The 18,692-nt window shown below is 42.4% G+C and overlaps 1 protein-coding gene across 3 annotated transcripts in view; it reads left to right on the forward strand.

The window, feature by feature from the left end:
- TTF2 (transcription termination factor 2) overlaps positions 1–18,692 on the forward strand; it is a 42,952-nt gene that overhangs the window by 15,102 nt on the left and 9,158 nt on the right. For 2 of the 3 annotated variants that reach the window (XM_082616473.1, XM_082616475.1), the window contains exons 7-18: positions 269–451; positions 2,463–2,611; positions 3,880–3,961; positions 5,798–5,917; positions 7,762–7,912; positions 8,821–8,926; positions 11,871–12,052; positions 13,079–13,232; positions 13,560–13,651; positions 14,474–14,556; positions 14,964–15,097; positions 17,983–18,147. In XM_082616473.1, the coding sequence (XP_082472599.1) occupies positions 269–451; positions 2,463–2,611; positions 3,880–3,961; positions 5,798–5,917; positions 7,762–7,912; positions 8,821–8,926; positions 11,871–12,052; positions 13,079–13,232; positions 13,560–13,651; positions 14,474–14,556; positions 14,964–15,097; positions 17,983–18,147 (1,601 nt within the window). The remainder of the gene's footprint in view (positions 1–268; positions 452–2,462; positions 2,612–3,879; positions 3,962–5,797; positions 5,918–7,761; positions 7,913–8,820; positions 8,927–11,870; positions 12,053–13,078; positions 13,233–13,559; positions 13,652–14,473; positions 14,557–14,963; positions 15,098–17,982; positions 18,148–18,692) is intronic. The other variant, XM_082616474.1, reaches the window with a different exon arrangement.

The raw sequence follows: 18,692 nt of genomic DNA on the forward strand, positions 1-18,692 counted from the left end.
AAGAATAGGTTGACTCATTCACCTGCTCATCTTGTTATCTGTTACTGAGCTTCCTTTATAAGTTACACCTGTGATTCATAAAAACTTCCTCCTCTTTCCTGTGGACTCAAATCTTTTTCCCATTGTTTAAGAAATGGTTTAAATGCTATGCTCTCTCAGAAGTCTTCCCCAGCTCATAGCGATCCCACCCTCTCTTGACCTCACCTCATGCATAGAATTCCTTCACTTTTCTGAAGTGTAATCTGTTCTTCCCTTGTTTTTTGAGCAGGCACTAATGAGAAGAGTAACACTCAAGTACCACAGCAGAGTAACTTCACCAAAACGACCAGTGACCCTCCCCACTTGGTGCCTTCCAAACCGCTGCAGGGCCGGGATCTCCAGCCTCTGGGTTGTCTAGGACTGAAGGCTGCCCACCAGGAGGCTGCTGGAGGGTCTGATCAGTGCTGTGGAGGTGAGATCCGAGGGCCAGGCCCTGGTGGGAACCGCTACACCCACGAGTTAAATGCTGCCTCGTAGATACCTTTGTAACCATGAAAAGGGAGAAACCATTCTGAGTTGCCTGTGTGATAAAGCTCGTGATGCTCAGCTAAGTTTATACACAGGGTAATTTAGATCTTTGTTAGGGCAGAGACTGTGTCTGCCCTGTTCACTGACCTTGTTCACGGTCCTTGATCAGTCGGCCCGGTGGTCGGCGTATGGGAGTCATCCAGTAAATGTTTGTGAATGAAGACTTGAACTCATATCATGATGAGGGAGGCAGGCCAGTGGATATGTTTATAGTCCTTCTGTGTGTGTGTGTGTGCGTGTGTGTGTGTGCGTGTGCATGTGCGCTGAGGCAGAGCAGGGGACTATGTGACCATGACCAGTAGACTCTCTACAGAGAGCAGTACCACCCGATTTAAATGAGTGTTTCCATCCTGAACTCTGCAGAAAACAGTGAATTCAGAAGCACCTGCAGGATGAAGATCCCAGGTGGAGCCTCAACTATGTAATATGGTCGGTTGGTTTGCTGACCAGGACATAGGACCTCGAGTGGGCTGGCAGTGAGGCGAAAAGCTAAAGCCAGTTTTCTCCCAACTGAGAACTGCTCGAGATATAGGGAGGGGAAAGGAGAGCAAAAAGAATACAGGAGGAAGGGAGGGGAGAAAGGTTGAAGAGCAGTAGTCAACAAGGGGGTAAGGAATAGATGGGGTGCCAGATGAAGCAAAGGTCTCTCTAAAAGGGCACAGAGAAAACATACTTACATGTATAAAATAGATAAACAACAGGGACCTACTGTATAGCACAGGGAACTATACTCAATATCTTGTAATAACCTATAATGGAAAAGAATCTGAGAAAGAATATATATATAAAGAATATGTATGTAACTGAATCACTTTGCTGTACACTTGAAACTAACACAACATTGTAAATTAACTATACTTCCATTAAAAAAAAAAAGAAAGGGCTTCCCTGGTGGCGCAGTGGTTGAGAGTCCGCCTGCCGATGCAGGGGACACGGGTTCGTGCCCCGGTCCGGGAAGATCCCACATGCCGCGGAGCGGCTGGGCCCGTGAGCCATGGCCACTGAGCCTGCGCGTCCGGAGCCTGTGCTCCGCAACGGGAGAGGCCGCAGCAGTGAGAGGCCCACGTACCGCAAAAAAAACAAAAGAAAAAAAAAAAAAAAGAAAAAATACTTGGTTCAGTGGCACAGCGTAGCTGTGCTCCAGACTGTTTGAAGAACATTGCTGTGTGAGAGCATCATTCAGTAGTCACCATGGTGATGGAGCTGCCTAGAGAAATTAAGTTATGGTGGATTATTAAGGTAAGAAGTTATGTAATATGTTTAGGAAAGAATTCCATTAAAATACCTTTTCATTTAAAAACATTTTAACATTTAAGTGAATAATTAATTTTTATTTGTCTTAGAAATCTCTTATTTGGATACTTCATCCCTAAACTTGCAACCAAATAAGGTGCTTGTGTTTATTAATGAACTTCAGTAGAAGTTCTCTGTGTGGAATGAGTGGGCTCCAGCACTGAAGTATTATATTCTCGGTGCTGTGCAGGCAACCTGGGATGCACACTGTAGGGGCTGTCTCTCCCTGTCTGCCTAAACTTTGGCAGACTTCCTGTTGCTCAGCCTCGTCTATTGCTGGCTTTTCTTCTTTGCATCCAGCCCCAGGGGTCTTTTTTTCTGAAAATTCTCATGGTTTTACCTTCTTCCCTGCCACCTCTTCAAGGCTGAAAGAGAAAAAAATATGGGTTATCTTATTTTTTATTATACTTTATTTTGTCCTCTATTAGAACACTTGATAATGTGATTTTAAAAAATAACAGACAGAGACTAGGGATAATGAAGCCTGTGAGTCTAGGAGAATCTGGAGGCAAGAATTTTTAGTCCATACAGATCCATCATCTGGCAAATAATGAATTGCCTTTTTGCAGCCCTGGCCAGAACATAATACTTGCAACACTTAGGTAACCTCGATTTGTACGCAGGCCCTATGAGCCAAGGTCGCCTTCGCACAGTGTGGCAAATCACAAGTGAAGCCATTGATGAGCTGCATCGATCACTTGAGTCACGTCCTGGCGAGACAGCTGTGGCAGAGGATCCAGCTGGGTTGAAGGTGAGCCACAGGGCAGAGCTGGGTTGAAGGTGAGCCACAGGGCAGAGTGTCTTATAACAGTATCCCAGCGCCCACGAAGAGGGGGACCAACTACTGTAAAAGTGCCCATCAGAGTGCCATTCTGACATATCTTTTCTACAAATAATGCTCAAGTGGCTTCCCTTGCAGTATTTTCTTTTTTTCTGTTTAGCAGTGAGAAGAAAAAAACAACAGTTTTTTTTTTCTTAAAGTCATACAGTTATATATGTCTGTAGCAGTAACAGATCCATTTATTGAGCTTCAATAGGTGCCACAAGGTTGCAAAGGAATTGCTGCTCTTAGTGGACTAGTTGGGGTGAAGGTGCATGTACAACCTATGTAAGACAACTAGACAATGACTGTAAGACAGAAAACGTGCATTGTCATGTACCATGGACTGTATGCAAAGTACAAAGGGATTCGAAACAAAGGAAAAGTTGCTCTAGGTCAGCAGTATTATTTGTGCCTTAAAGAAACTGCAAGCCTAGAGATAGGATAGAAACCAAATACTCCAGTTAGAGGGAGTGGTGCTCAGAGGGAAGATACAGAGATTGGTATGAATAAGTGATGATCAGGTGACTTCAGTGCCTGAGCTGGGAGCAGCAGGTGATGTAACTAAGCAGGAAGAGTCCCTTGCTGTGGAGCCTGGCATTGGCGAATGAACTTAGACTGGAATGGCTCAAGAGATATTATGGAATCACTGTAGAATTTTGAGCAGGGATGTTTTGTGAAGGTTATTTATGTCACAGAGTTCAAGATAAACTGGAGGAAGGAAAGACTAGAAGGTGGGCCCCCAGTTAAAAGGCTATCAATTTATGACTAGCAGTGCGGACTGGGACATTGCCCACAGAGAGGAGAGGCACATTTAAGAGATAATGAGGAAGAGCCAGTGGAATGGCTGGTAAAAGTCAGGTGACCAGTCAGAGGTCTTGGCTGCAAACAGTAGAAACTGACTTGGGCTGATGAAGCAGACAAAGCAGGACTCTCACTTGAGAGTGAGAGAGGCGGCTCTTGATAGACATGCTGGACAACTGGCATCAATGACAACTGTCCTGGGCAGACCAGGATGTGTGGTGAGAGGGAGGAGTCCAGGACTTCAAGGTGAAATGAGCGGCTGATGTGACAACTAGAATATTGGGAGGGTCACTTAGAGAAAACAAACAAGTAGAGTATGGAGTCCATGTGGCCAGGCTGCAGCATAGCCTCTCATCAGGAACTGGTACTTAACTTTCGGTTATTACCTTTATCAGATCCCTTTGCTGCCGCACCAGAAGCAGGCACTAGCCTGGCTGCTATGGCGGGAAAGTCAGAATCCACGAGGAGGAATTCTGGGTGAGTCTGGTGTTAGGCTAAGAGCCAACAAATGCAGTGCTTCGTTCAGTCCTCTCAACTCTGGGTAGGTACTCTAATGCCCCATTTGACAGATGAGGAAACTGTGGTGTGGGAAGTTTAAGCCACGTGCTCCAGAGTACACAGCCATAGGATCAGTCAGGTCTTGGTTGCAGGCAGTAGAGATTGGCTCTGGCTGATGAAGCAGAGGGAGGGTTTATTCTGTGGTGGCCCACAGAATCTCTGGGAGATGTGGAGGGCCGGGCTGGACTTCTAGGAGCAATGGCCAAAGCCAAGTCATCAACGGAGTGTCTTGTAAGAACCGTCATGGCTGCTCTGTGCCATCGAGCAGTAGAAGAAAGCACTGCCGCCCCAAAATCAAACACTGCCATCTCCAACCTCTCCTGTAGAAAGCGTTTCACAGGGAGCCTCTTTTCTAAAGTTACTCACATCTGAATCGAAGGCTGGTGTGAGTGTAAGTGCTCTGTAGAGCCAGATCATGCTGCCAGTGCCTTAGCTGCAGAAGAGGCAGGAAGTAAGTTTTCCAGGCTCTGCTTTGCAGACTCGTCATGCTAAAATTTTCCTGCTCAACTTCTAGAAAGCATGACAGATGTCCACTATGGCTAGTAAGTGGCTGTGTCTGTGTCTCCAAGACCACCTCCAGGTTGGGTGATTTGCTAGGATGCACAGCATATAGTCATTCGTGGGTGTAATTTATTACAGTCAAATAAATTGAATAATAAGTGAGCGATTTGATTTGATACAGGTCAAGATTAGCAAAGGAAGAAGGCACTTGGGGCAAAGTCCAAGGAACTTGAAACCAGGTTCAAGTTCCAGAGGCCTGTCCCAGTGGAGTCCCTCAGTGTGTGCTTAAGTCTTCCACATGTAAAATGTTGCCAACCAGGAAAGCTTGTTAGTGATTCGGTACCCAGGGTTTTTACTGGGGGCTGGTCACATAGGCAGCTTCAGGCTTGGCAGGTACTGAAATTTCAGATTGCAGAAGGAAAGCAGGTGTTCAGCGTAAACTGTACTGTTGGTACAAGCAGTTTAGGGACAGTGAGCCACCCTTACCTAGTCTGGGAATGGGAGGACCCCTCCTGAAATCCAAGTTCCCAGATGCCAGCCAAGGGCCAGCCTTGTAAGCTGGCCTTCCAAAGGAGAGTAGTCAGCTGCTGTGTTAGCTCTGCACAGTGGCAGAACCAGACTTGGAACCAGAGCCCATGCTGTGACATTTTACTTCTGCTTACATCAGAATGAGTATTTAAAGTGTTAAAAGGGGGATAGTAATATTTTATAGGGTATAAATAGTAAATTGGATAAGCTCAGTAACCGGCACAAGGATGGTGCCCAAGAACTGCTAATTTATGACCTTCTTTGATGAATAAATTAAGGGAATGGAGGACTGTCTTGAGTTAGCTCTAACTCCAAAAGTGTGGTAGTAAAGTGGGTGGTAGGCTATATCTACTGGACCTTTTTGCTTTTGCAGGGAAATAAATAAGAAGACTAGGCAACATCATCAAACCGAGGGAGGTATCAATGAATGTATTGGATAAGTAACAGTATAACATGGAGACTTGAATAAGATCTAAATAAAGTTTCAAATTTTACAAAAGTCCTAGTAAATGTCTTTGACCTAGATCTCAAAATAAATATCAAGAGTTAGTGTTCATTTTAATAAGAAAGACAAAGGCTTCAATAGAGGAGGCAAAGCATGGTGACTGGAATGGCACTGACAGCAGAGGACCAGGGCTGGTGTCTGCCCAGGGCTGCTTCTCTTGAAGCTGAGCTGATTCTTTGCCCTAAATAGTTACCTCTCCTATTTGTGTTTTTATTTTCCAGCGGATGATATGGGGTTAGGAAAAACCCTGACAATGATTGCACTCATCCTGACCCAGAAGAATCAAGAGAAAAACAAAGAAGAGGACAAAACCACGGCTTTGGCTTGGCTTTCCAAAAATGGTATTCAAAAACCTGCTGTTTCCTAAATCATGTGAGGCAGCAGAGAGTGGAAATTTTTCAGCCCTGAAAGGATGCCTTTGGTCATATTTAATTTATTGGAAAACTAGCATTAGACTACTTTCTTATAGTATCATTTCTGACACTGAATACGCTAACTAGAAGTGATCATTTTTTCCTTTTAATATAAGATTAGCTTGACCTGTGATTAGGAACAATTTTATGGAGAAAGCTAAGGCTCCAGAAAACTTAGTTTAAACCTAATGATTATTTTTGTTAATGTTGAGGATATAACTATAGGATAGATCCAAATTAGTCAATATATTATTTTTTGAAAGAAGATCTGTGACAAATTCAGATTTTAGCCACCATAGCAGACACTGTTTTCCATGTTTCTGAACTTCCAGAAGTTTCCAGATTCTAGGCGATTTCTCTTATTTCAACCTCTGTTTTTAAAATGTAATAACTGAATAAGTACCTTAAAGGTCCTATATATTATGTAGAGCCAACACCACATGTAAATTGCCATGTACCCATGTACATTTCTCAGTTGGTTAGATAGTTAAGGAATCTGTGGCCATCTGCTCTCAGGGCCTCTAGTGACCACTGTTGCAGCTGGACCCTGTGTCCCTGTGTGTAGTAGCAGCATGTGCGCACCTGCATACACACAAAGGATGGGGGGCAGTGGTACAAATACTTCGGCACTAACTGGTTCCGAAGTAATGTTCGCTTGTCCTAGGGAATTTTGTACTTATACTTTAATGTGAATGTAATTAAGTTATGCTTTTCAGAGAAAAGTAATAATACTCCCTTGTAATGAATCAACTTAGGATGAGTTAGGAAATGATCCAGCTTCTACATTCTGGCCACTGTGAAAGCACATTGGGGTTTTTTGGGTTTTTAAAGTGAAGTCATGTGCTACCCACTTTCCTCGCCCGCTTTAGCCTCTCTCTCTTCCACTTTTATAGGGGAAAATAAATATGGTTTTGAGTTAAAAGATTATTTCTTCCGTTTTCTATTCTACTTCATGCATACTTCATTTTATTGCACTTTATTGCGCTTCACAGATACTGTTTTTTACAAATTGAGTGTTTGTGTCAACCCTGTGTTGAGCAAGTCTTTTGGCGCCATTGTTCCAACAGCATTTGCTCAATTCGTGTCTCCATGTCACATTTTGGTAATTCTTGCAATACTTCGAACCATCCACCAGTAAAAAGATTACGACTTGATGGAGGCTCAGATGATGTTAGCATTTTAAGCAATGAAGTATTTTTTTTTATTTATTTATTTATTTATTTTATTTTATTTTTTTCGGTATGCGGGCTTCTCGCTGTTGTGGCCTCTCCCGTTGTGGAGCACAGGCTCCAGACGTGCAGGCTCAGCGGCCATGGCTCACAGGCCCAGCCGCTCCGTGGCATGTGGGATCTTCCCAGACTGGGGCACGAACCCGTGTCCCCTGCATCGGCAGGCGGACTCTCAACCACTGTGCCACCAGGGAAGCCCCCTGAAGTATTTTTAAATTAAGCTATGCACCTTTTTAAAAAAATGTAATGCTATTTGCACACTTAACAGACTATAGTGTAGTGTAAACATACCTTTTATATGCACTGGGAAACCAGAAAGTTTGTGTGACTCACTTTATTGCGATACTCACTTTATTGCTGTGGTCTGGATGCAAACCCGCAGTATCTCCAAGGTATAAGCTATGTGTAGAAATAGAAGCAGCAGTTGTTAAAAATATTGATTGAAGGAATAAATGTCAGTCAAGGGAAAGAGGTAATGACTTTAAGAAGTTAAAACTATTTAATGAGTGTAACGAGGTGTTGATTTTCTTTTCCCCTCTCAAGACTCCTCTGAGTTCACTTCCCATGGAACACTAATCATCTGTCCTGCTTCCCTGATCCATCATTGGAAAAGTGAGGTGGAGAAACATGTGAGCAACAACAAACTAAGAGTCTATCTCTATCATGGGCCAAACCGGGATCAGCATGCAAAAGTGTAAGTGCAGAAATATTGCAGTCAGTATGAGGTGCTCAGCATCTTGGCTTAGGGGGCCTTTTTTTTTTTTTTTTTGTGGTACGCGGGCCTCTCACTGTTGTGGCCTCTCCCATTGCGGAGCACAGGCTCCGGACGCGCAGCCTCAGTGGCCATGGCTCATGGGCCCAGCTGCTCCGCGGCATGTGGGATCTTCCCAGACTGGGGCACGAACCCGTGTCCCCTGCATCGGCAGGCGGACTCTCAACCACTGCGCCACCAGGGAAGCCCCCACATACATTTTTATCAAAAGTATTTATTGGAAGTTCTCTCAGGTGCACAATATTAAGCTTCCTTGGAAAAAGAATTGTGCTTTTCATTAAGAATCTTTACATGTAAAGAGTATAGGTGAGGTAAACTGAAAGTGTACGACATGTATCTTTATGCCCAAATGTCAAAGCTAGATGAGTGGGTTTTCACAAATCCATTACAGAATGAGGAGGAGAAAACACCATTGCTGTAAGATGAACAGTACTTCGAGGGTTTCTTACTTCCTTGGGACTTTAGTGTCATCTGTGTCAAATTAACTAAATATTAACTTCCAACCCTACCCGGCTTTCTGTTCTTGCCAGACCACTTCAAGCTTAATATGACCCCGCCAGAGATGATCTTTTCTGACTTGGCTAGGAAGAGGGAGGCTGTTCTAGTTATAGTGAATAATCTGTAAAAATGACCAGTGGTAAGCAATAAGGAAGTCAAGTGTATAAAATTGACCTCTCCAGAGTCATGTGTGTGTGAATTAAGGACATAAATTAATGAGTTCTGCTGTCTGTCCTTCCAGCCGTAGGCATTTTTGTGAAGGAATCAACTCTGTCTCACGTCAGAGTCGTGGCGGGATGGTTTAACTTTTGCTCTATGTTATATCTATGCAGCCTCTCCACATATGACATCGTGGTCACTACCTACAGCCTTCTGGCCAAGGAGATTCCCACAAAGAAGCAAGAGGGAGAGATGCCAGGTGCACACCTCAGTGTGGAGGTGAGGCGTGGGTGCTGCCAGGGAAGTAGGGTTGGAACCGCGGATCGTTTAATAGGAGTCTTTTCACAGCATTAGAGATGGCAAAGGTACCCTCCCGTAAGGTCATGAGCATTCAAACTGTTTCACCTGTGGAAACAGCGTTCTTTCCTCTGTCCTTCTCTTTTACTCTAGACAACCTCCTCAGCAATAAAGGTGGAGGGGGTACAGTAATTTGCTGTGTTTTAGAAACAATAACTACATTGCAGTTGTGATGGTGGTCATATCACATGAATAAAGGAAAGCTTCACTTGTTACAGTGTTTATTTGAGAGTTCTGGGGGTACATTCTCAGGATGTGTTTTATATTTCGTGTTAGGACTAGTATTTTCACATGAAGCCGTTAATTCCCTGCCTTCCTCCACTTTCCAGGAAAAGGGGTTGCAAATAATAAAGCTACAGTGGGCCAGAGGCTAAATGATAACCAAGGGAAAAAACCTGAATGTTTGTTTGTTGCTGTGTCCAGGGTAGTCTCAGTTACATAGAGTGGAGGCTTTATTGCATAGATATTGTGGGCTTTTTCCCTCTGAAAATAGTGTTGTTCCAAGAACTACCCTTTTGCATATGCTTTTATTCTTAGTACAATAGGATATTCACAGCTTTCTGTATTTGGGGAGATCTCTAGAACGCTTCTCTATCTCATGACCAACTCTGCCTTCTCTTGGATGATTAACTTTTCAGATTCCTCTGTAATTCCTCTTAGCTTTGAGGCTAAAACCCTTATCCCTTTAAATGATATATTACGCCTTTTAAGGTCTTGCCCTGCCTGTGTGGCCTTCTTCCCCCACACCCCAGCCCTCCCAGTGGCACCCCATGCTCAGCTGTACCAAGGAGCGTACTTCCGTCCATGATCTGTCGCGCTGTTGTGCCTTTGTTCTCCCTCTGAATGGAATGCTTTGCCTCCCCCTCTGGTTAAATGCATCTCCGAGCACCTTGTGCTTGCTTATGTCACCGCGCACTCCTTTAATTCCCCAAATATTGAGTATCTACTGATGCCAAAATCTTGGCTCTCTGTGCACCGATGTCGAATAGAAGTACGGAGACAGAGTTTGGAGGAGAAAAGAAAGGGTAGTCTTATTCTTTGCCAGGCAAAGAGGGAACACAGCAGGCCAGCACCTCAAAAACGCCCCCCCCCCCAATCCCTAGGGAATCAGGAGAAGTCTTATAGGTGGGGCTCGCAGTCTGGGGTAGGTGATAGGGATCAAAGTAGTGAAGGTCTCGCATTTTTCTTATTCCTGCATTATTTCAAAACAGTCACAGCTGGCATCAAGCAACCTGGTAATTGGGTCCGTTCTTCATCTCTGGGTTATCTGCCTGCAACCTTCTTTCTGAAATGCAGAACACTACAAGGGGTGATTTGCTACAAGGGAATGTAGGGAGTGTGAACACCAGGTGCGAGATGTAATTCACAAGGAGATGGAGAGTGTTAGGTGCAGGATGTAATTCACACAGAGTCAGAGAGTGTTAGGGGTTAGCTTTGTGAAGGACACATCTAGTTACAGACACTACAGATTAGTAACAGTTAAAATAAAACTAGGATTGATTAACTCTTTCAGGCCAGTTTATGCTCCTTCTCCACCATGTTCATTGTTCCCTTTATTTTCCTTGTTATCAGGAGAGGGAAAACCTCATTTCTATTTTTGTTGTGACACTACCCCATGCCAGATGCTATTTCAGGTATTAGGGATACTGCAGTGAACAAGACCAATTAGATTTCTACTGTCCTGTATTGAATTATCCAGTGGGATTTACTATATATACATTGTGTGTAATGATCTTTATGCCTGTTTTGTTTTTTCCTCCCCTGCTAGATTGTGAGCTCCTTGAGAGTAGGAAATGTTCTTTGCGTCTGGCTTCGTATTTTATATATAAAAGTAGACTTTTATGTATGTACCACATCTTCTTTATCCATTCCTCTGTTGATGGACACTTAGGTTGTTTCCATGTCCTGGCTATTGTAAATAGAGCTGCATGAACATTGTAGTGCATGTATCTTTTTGAATGATGGTTTTCTCTGGGTATATGCCCAGGAGTAGGATTGCTGGATCATATGGCAACTCTATTTTTAGTTTTTTAAGGGGCCTCCATACTGTTCTCCATAGTGGCTGTATCAATTTACATTCCCACCAACGGTGTAGGAGGGTTCCCTTTTCTCCACACCCTCTCCAGCATTTGTTGTTTGTAGACTTTTTGATGAAGGCCATTCTGACCGGTGTGAGGTGATACCTCATTGTAGTTTTGATTTGCATTTCTCTGATAATTAGTGATGTTGAGCATCTTTTCATGTGCCTCTTGGCCATCTGTATGTCTTCTTTGGAGAAATGTCTATATAGGTCTTCCAGCCATTGTTTGATTGGGTTGTTTGTTTTCTTGATACTGAGCTGCATGAGCTGTTTGTATATTTTGGAGATTAATCCCTTGTCAGTCGCTTTGTAAATATTTTCTCCCATTCTGTGGGTTGTCTTTTCATTTTGTTTGTGGTTTCCTTTGCTGTGCAAAAGCTTTTTTAAGTGTCATTAGGTCCCATTTGTTTATTTTTGTTTTTATTTTCATGACTCTAGGAGGTGGATCAAAAAAAAGCTTGCTGAGATGTATGTCAGAGAGTGTTCTGCCTATGTTTTCCTCTAAGAGTTTTATAGTGTCCAGTCTTACATTTATGACTTTAATCCATTTTGAGTTTATTTTTGTGTATGGTGTTAGAGAGTGTTCTAATTTCATTCTTTTATATGTAGCTGTCCAACCACTCTTGGTTTCTTAAGCTTAATTCTTATTTCAGTGTACCTGATCTAAGCCCTCAAACTTGAAGGTAAGAGCGGGTCTTCGATACCTGCTTGTTATTTTCCCTTATCTTCTTGATGACATGCACGTTTTCCCAAACTCTTATTGGATTTCACCTGTGTTTCTTCCAGCGTATCTCATCACCTTTGCTTCGAGTAGTCTGGGCTCGAATCATATTGGATGAAGCTCACAATGTTAAGAATCCCCGAGTGCAGACTTCCTTGGCTGTGTGTAAGCTCCAAGCCCAAGCCCGCTGGGCTGTCACTGGAACCCCCATTCAGAACAACTTGTTGGACGTGTATTCACTGCTGAAGTGAGTAAAACTCTTTGGATTATGTAGATGTGAGCCCTGTCGGTAATGTTTCATAATTATTTCATATCTCATATCTCCAGTGTGTACCAGACTATCTTGTGTAGCAGATGGCAAGCCTGTCAACCTTTAAAGGGAAGAAGAATTAATATTTATGAGATATAATCTGTTGATTGACTGTCTGATATAGGACTTTGATGACATCCAGCCCCTATATATGGAAAAATAAGGGACCAATTAAATTAAAGGAAACAACAGTCAACTTTCTTCAGTCCCAGGAATGTTTTGAGCTACTTCTGCTTTAAAACATATGGCCTGGGGAAAGGACTACAATTTATCTGAAGCAAACAGAAATGAAGGCTGATTTTAAAATACTTGTTTTAATTGAAGTCAGCTCATCAAGAGGATACAGAATTTCTTTACTAGCCTTTGAAGTTTTAGGAATGAATGCTAGCTATTCGTTATATGTCCTGTTGTGACGATATAGATGTTGTTAATGGGAAAATACACTTTTTTTTTTTTTTTTTTTAAGAAGCTGGGTTTTTTTTTAACCCCACATTTGTTTATTTATTTATTTTTGGCTGTGGTGGGTCTTTGTTTCTGTGCGAGGGCTTTCTCTAGTTGTGGCAAGCGGGGGCCACTCTCTTCATCGCGGTGCGTGGGCCTCTCACTGTCGCGGCCTCTCCTGCTGTGGAGCACAGGCTCCAGACGCACAGGCTCAGTAGTTGTGGCTCACGGGCCCAGTCGCTCCGCGGCATGTGGGATCTTCCCAGACCAGGGCTCGAACCCGTGTCCCCTGCATTAGCAGGCAGATTCTCAACCACTGCGCCACCAGGGAAGCCCCACATTTTTATAATGTGGTTATTGACTTGGATCCTTTTGCTCTGTCTAGCAGAGTTTTGCTATGAAATTGATGTTTACAAATGATTGGATGACATGTAAAATTTGATTTGCTTTTCACCTTTGAACCTTTCCTCCATCCTCCCATGCTTCTTTCCTATTCTTTATCCTCCTTCTCCAATGAAAAAGATTTCTCCGTTGTTCTCCATTTGATGAACTGAATCTGTGGAGGAGTCAGGTTGACAATGGTTCAAAGAAAGGAGAAGAACGGTTAAATATTTTAACCAAGAGCCTTTTGCTGAGGAGAACAAAAGACCAGCTGGACCCCACCGGCAAGCCCTTGGTAATCCCATTGACACATGTCCCTGGGGGAGGCCAGGAAGGAGGGCGACCATGTCCTTGACTCAGCTTGAACCGCCATCTGCTTTGCTTCAGGAGCCTCTGAGTCTCCCATTTTCCTAGGAGGAGGCCCTCGGGTTGCTGTCCTGCCCCTCGTGTCACAGCAGTCCCGTGTGCAGTGTGTTAGAGCAGTCCTGTTTTCAGGGAAGGGGGGGAGCTGCTGTCCAGAGCCTGAGTAGATTTCTGGTGCCAACTCTGGGGAGTGTACTCCCTAATGTTCAGTTAATTTGTATAACTTCATCCCAGCTGCTTTTTTCTTTTACTCTTCCAGGTGGTGCTCCCCGAGCGTAAATTTCAGTTGCACCATTTAAAACTTTCTGAAGATGAAGAGAATGTTTATAGTGTCCTTTTTGCAAGATCAAGGTGTGTTCAGTGAAGAAGCACCTTCTCACATCTACTTTATTCTTGTTCTTGCTTGGGAGTGAGTCGAGGGTCAAGATTCCTCTAACTGTAATTATGGTATTATTGACAAGTTGGATATCTGTGTTCCTTTTTTAAAAAACCTCCCTTTCTCTCTCCTCACCTCTCCTCAGCTCACCTTTGTCTCACATACACATTGAACCTGTTCTCCATTGGCTTCCTTGCATAGAAGGTCTAGGGTGTGCACACTGTACACCAGGTCTTTCTGTTCCTCATGGGGCTGTATTAGGAAAGTATATCTCTTTGACCTTTGACCTGTTACCCAGCCTCTCATTGGAACTTTTAAAAAACTGCTCAGTAACCCTTCTTGTCATCTGTCCTTTGCACTTGGCTCTAAAGCTCTTATCCATCCCTGAATTCCAGATTTCTACTCTCCTATTTGGTACCTCTCACTTCCAATGTAAATTAGTTTTTTCTCTTTGTATACCTTATATTTATTAATATTATAATAGTATATTAACTTATACTAATTAATAATATGTTACTGTATTACATGTTAATATTAAATTGATATTAAATATAATACTAATATTTGATATTAATCCTTGTTAATATTTATTAATCATTTTTAAGTGGTTTGGCTTTTAAAGTAATTATTTTTTATTACCTTTGCCCAATACTTACTGTGAGCCAACTTTCATTTAATAAGTTCGCTTTTATAATTTTTCAAGGTCCTACCGCAAACACAGTTAAACACTGACCATTGTAAACCTGTTTGGTCTTAGCGACCATTTTATGTGCATTTTCATTTTCGATCTGAGGCAGGTCAGCTCTGCAATCCTATCTAAAAAGACATGAAAGTGGGGGCAGCCAATCTGGAAGAAGCCCTGATAATCCATTCAGTAGAGGTAAGCAGTGGGACACTCATAAATACAGAAAATGCATGAAAATGTGGATGCAGATTTGGTAAACTTACAGAAATGGGGGGGGGGTGGTCATGAAGTCTTGATTGCAGAGACTTGACCTTAGCTTGGAACCTCAAACAAGGTAAAATCTACTGACGTGCAAGCACCAGACCTGGTGATCTAAACTTCTTTTTAGTTATTTTCAAAATCTGTTTGATTAAAATACAAGTAGGTCTATAAAGAAAACCAGTATTTCGTACTTCTCTAATTGGTAGAGAAGTGAGCTAAAACTATATGATTGAACCTCAGATCAAAGAAGTTTAAACTCTCCTCATTTAGTTCACGGTTCTTCCCCATATTTCTGTTTTAAACCCTGTACTGTTTCCTGCGTCTGTTTTCCTTCTTGGAAGTGGCCCAGGAGTTTGGGTCCAGTGGGCCCCAGCTCTCCGTGGCGGCAGACTCGCAGACATCTAGCACCGCCCACATACTGTCACAGTTGCTGCGACTCCGCCAGTGTTGTTGTCATCTTTCTCTACTGAAGTCGGTAAGCAAAGCCACCTGTGTGGGACCCCAGAGGGGCTGTGGAGAAGTCCACCTCAGTCTCCTGAAACTGGGATCCAGTCTGTTGGATCAAGGAAAATGGGGTTTGAGTGTGTTTTGTTTTCTGGTGGGGTAGGAAAGAGAAGACTCTTTATTTTACTTTATTTTATATTAATCTTTATTGATCTTGAGATAATTCCCATGATGTTGAGAACAGTTTTTATTATTTGTTTTGTTTATTATTTTTCTTTAATTAATTAATTAATTAATTGGCTGCACTGGGTCTTATTTGTGGCATGTGGGATCTTCGTTGCAGGGTGTGGGATCCTCTTAGTTGTGGCATGAGGGGATCTTTAGTTGCGGCATGCGGGATCTAGTTCCCTGACTGGGGATCAAACCCGGGCCGCCTGCATTGGGAGCATGGGGTTTTAACCACTGGACCACCAGGGAAGTCCCTGGTTTGCTTAAATAAACTTTATTTTAGAATAGAAAATGGCATCTTATTAAAAAGGAAGCCATATATGAATACTTTGGTATCTTAGGATGTCATAAAGCTTATTTAGCTACTAGTGTTAAGTCTAGGTATGAAAACTCAAGTATTTAAAGTTGTCTTGATATTGGATAGAGGCACACCTGTAATTAAGAGGAACATGTTATAGGCAGAACACTCTGACATAAATTGCAGCAATATTTTTTTGGATCTTTCTCCTAGAGAAATGGAAATAAAAGCAAAAATAAACAAATGGGACCTAATTAAATTTAAAAGCTTTTGCACAGCAAAGGAACCCATAAACAAAATGAAAAGATAACCCACAGATGGAAGAAAATATTTGCAAACAATGCTACCAACAAGGGATTAATTTCCAAAATACACAAACAGCTCATACAGCTTAATATCAAAAAAACAAACAAACAAATCAAAAAATGGGCAGAAGACCTAAATAGATATTTCACCAAAGACATATAGATGGCCAAGAGGCACATGAAAAGATGCTCAATGTCACTAATTATTAGAGAAATGCAAATCACAACCATAATGAGGTCCTCACCTGACACCAGTCAGAATGGCCATCATTAAAAAGTTGACAAACAATAAATGCTGGAGAGGGTGTAGAGAAAAAGGAACCCTCCTACACTGTTGGTGGGACTCTAAATGGGTGCAACCACTCTGGAGAACAGTATGGAGGATCCTTAAAAAACTAAAAGTAGAGTTACCATATAATCCAGCAATCCCACTCCTGGGCACATATCTGGAGAAAACTAATTCAAAAAGATATATGCACGCCAATGTTCATATTCATTACAGCATTATCTACAATAGCCAAGACATGGAAGCAACCTAAATGTCTATCAACAGATGAGTGGATAAAGAAGATGTGGTGCTTGTGTGTGTGTATATATATATATGCATACATATAATGGAATGTTACTCAGCCATAAAAAGAGAATGAAATAATGCCATTTGCAGCAATATCGATGGGACTAGAGATTATCATATTAAGTTAAGTAATCAAAGACAAATATATGATATCACTTATTTGTGGAATCTAAAAAAATGATACAAATGAACTTATTTACAAAACAGAAATAGACTCACAGACATAGAAAACAAACTTATGGTTACCAAACGGGATAGCAGAGGGTGGTGAGGAAGGGATAAATTAGGAGTTTGGGATTAACATATACACACTACTATATTGAATAGGTAAACAACAAGGACCTACTGTATAGCACAGGGAACTAAGCTCAATATCTTGTAATAACCTGGGAATTCTCTGGCACTCCAGTGGTTAGGACTTGGTGCTTTCACTTCCAGGGCCTGGGTTTGATCTCTGGTCAGGAAACCAAGATCCTGCAAGTCACGTGGTGCAGCCAAAATAAAAAAATCTTGTAATAACCTTTAATGGAAAAGAATCTGAAAGAGAATATATAGGTGTGTGTGAGTGTATGTATGTATAAGGGAATCACTTTGCTGTACACCAGAAACTAACACAATATTGTAAATATACTTCAATTTTTTAAAAAAAGGGGAATATGTTATTCTTTTTTTTTTTCTCTTGGAAGTTAAAATTTATTTTCTCCTTGGTTATCAAGGATTCTTACTTTCTTTATACTCTTCTGAACTTTTCCAGATTTTCTAAAATGAGCATGTTATTTTTATGAACAGAAAAAGAACTACTCCTGGTATTTGAAAATTTTTTCTTTTATTAAAAAAAATTTTATTGAAGTATGTTATTCTTCTGAGGTGCTGTAGTAATGTATCTTTTTTTTGGTAGTAAATTGCATCTTGATTATCAATAGCTTAATTAACTGTACTGTTCTAGCTGGGGAAAATAGAATGATCTTGCAATCTGGCAATTTTCTAAGAAGTTCCATCATTTGATTGATTGATTTATTAAACGGATTCCTATTTTTTTTTAAAATTATTTTTGATTGCATAGGGTCTTCGTTGCTGCGCATGGGCTTTCTCTAGTTATGGCGAGCAGGGGCTACTCTTCGTTGCAGTGCATGCGCTTCTCATTGCAGTGGCTTCTCTTGTTGTGGAGCATGGGCTCTAGGCTCACGCGGGCTTCAGTAGTTGTGGCGCATGGGCTTAGTTGCTCCGCAGCACGTGGGATCTTCCCGGACCAGGGATTGAACCCGTGTCCCCTGCATTGGCAGGCAGATTCTTAACCACTGTGCCACCAGGGAAGTCCCTTGATTTATTTTTGATCTGGTGAAAAAAGCTTGCAAGATTACATTTTAATCTGGGTTTACCCGAGGAGATACTGGTGGTAAATTATGAGACATTTTGCCGTGTGCTGTGTTAAACAGTTAGCACTTTGGCAGGTCACATGCCTTGCTGCCTCAACTGCCCATCTGCTCTGTCCCCTGTCTGATTCTGCTCAGGCCCTGGATCCGAAAGAGCTGAAGAGTGAAGGCCTGGTCCTTTCCCTGGAAGAGCAGCTCAGAGACTTGACCTTGTCCGAATTCCATAACTCAGATCCGTCTGTTTCCCTTAATGGCAAATGCTTCAAGGTGGAGCTTTTTGACGACAGGAGAGAGAGCACCAAGGTAGTATGATCACCTCTATTCTAGTAGAAAGACTTTTTGAGTCCTCATACATTTCCCTGAGTGAGAGCACCACCACATTTGTCCAAGCGAGTCCAGCCATTTGACAGCAGAGCTGGAGCTGTTAGACGTTGGCTGGTCAAATTCTCCCTCCAATCTTAAATTCTAGTTTGATTTGACGAATAAAACTGAAGTCTTACTACATAGTGGGCTTTCAGAGAGTGGCTTGGGCCGACCTGGCATCAGGGCAGATTTCTGGCGTGGATTCCTGGGGAAGGGGCCTGTCAGGTGTATGCCGGCCACAGGGCCCAGTCAGGTGAGCAGTTTGTTTTGGGAAAACAACGAAGGCCTGAGCCTCGAGACTGTGTAATACGTCTGAGCGCCAGTTGCTTTGCTTTGTTGAGAGGCTTCCATCTGCCGGGTTTGTTTCCTACCAGCCTCTCCTCATTAGTCACTCTGTTCTGTTTTCATTGAACATTTTAAGAACTGAAGGGTTCTATCAGAGGAGGGCCGGGGTGTGTGTTCTGCCTCTCCACTGGCTCGCTTGG

Source organism: Mesoplodon mirus (genome assembly GCF_964341445.2).
Source record: "Mesoplodon mirus genome assembly, chromosome: 3".
In the NCBI taxonomy this organism is placed as follows: Eukaryota; Metazoa; Chordata; class Mammalia; order Artiodactyla; family Ziphiidae; genus Mesoplodon; species Mesoplodon mirus.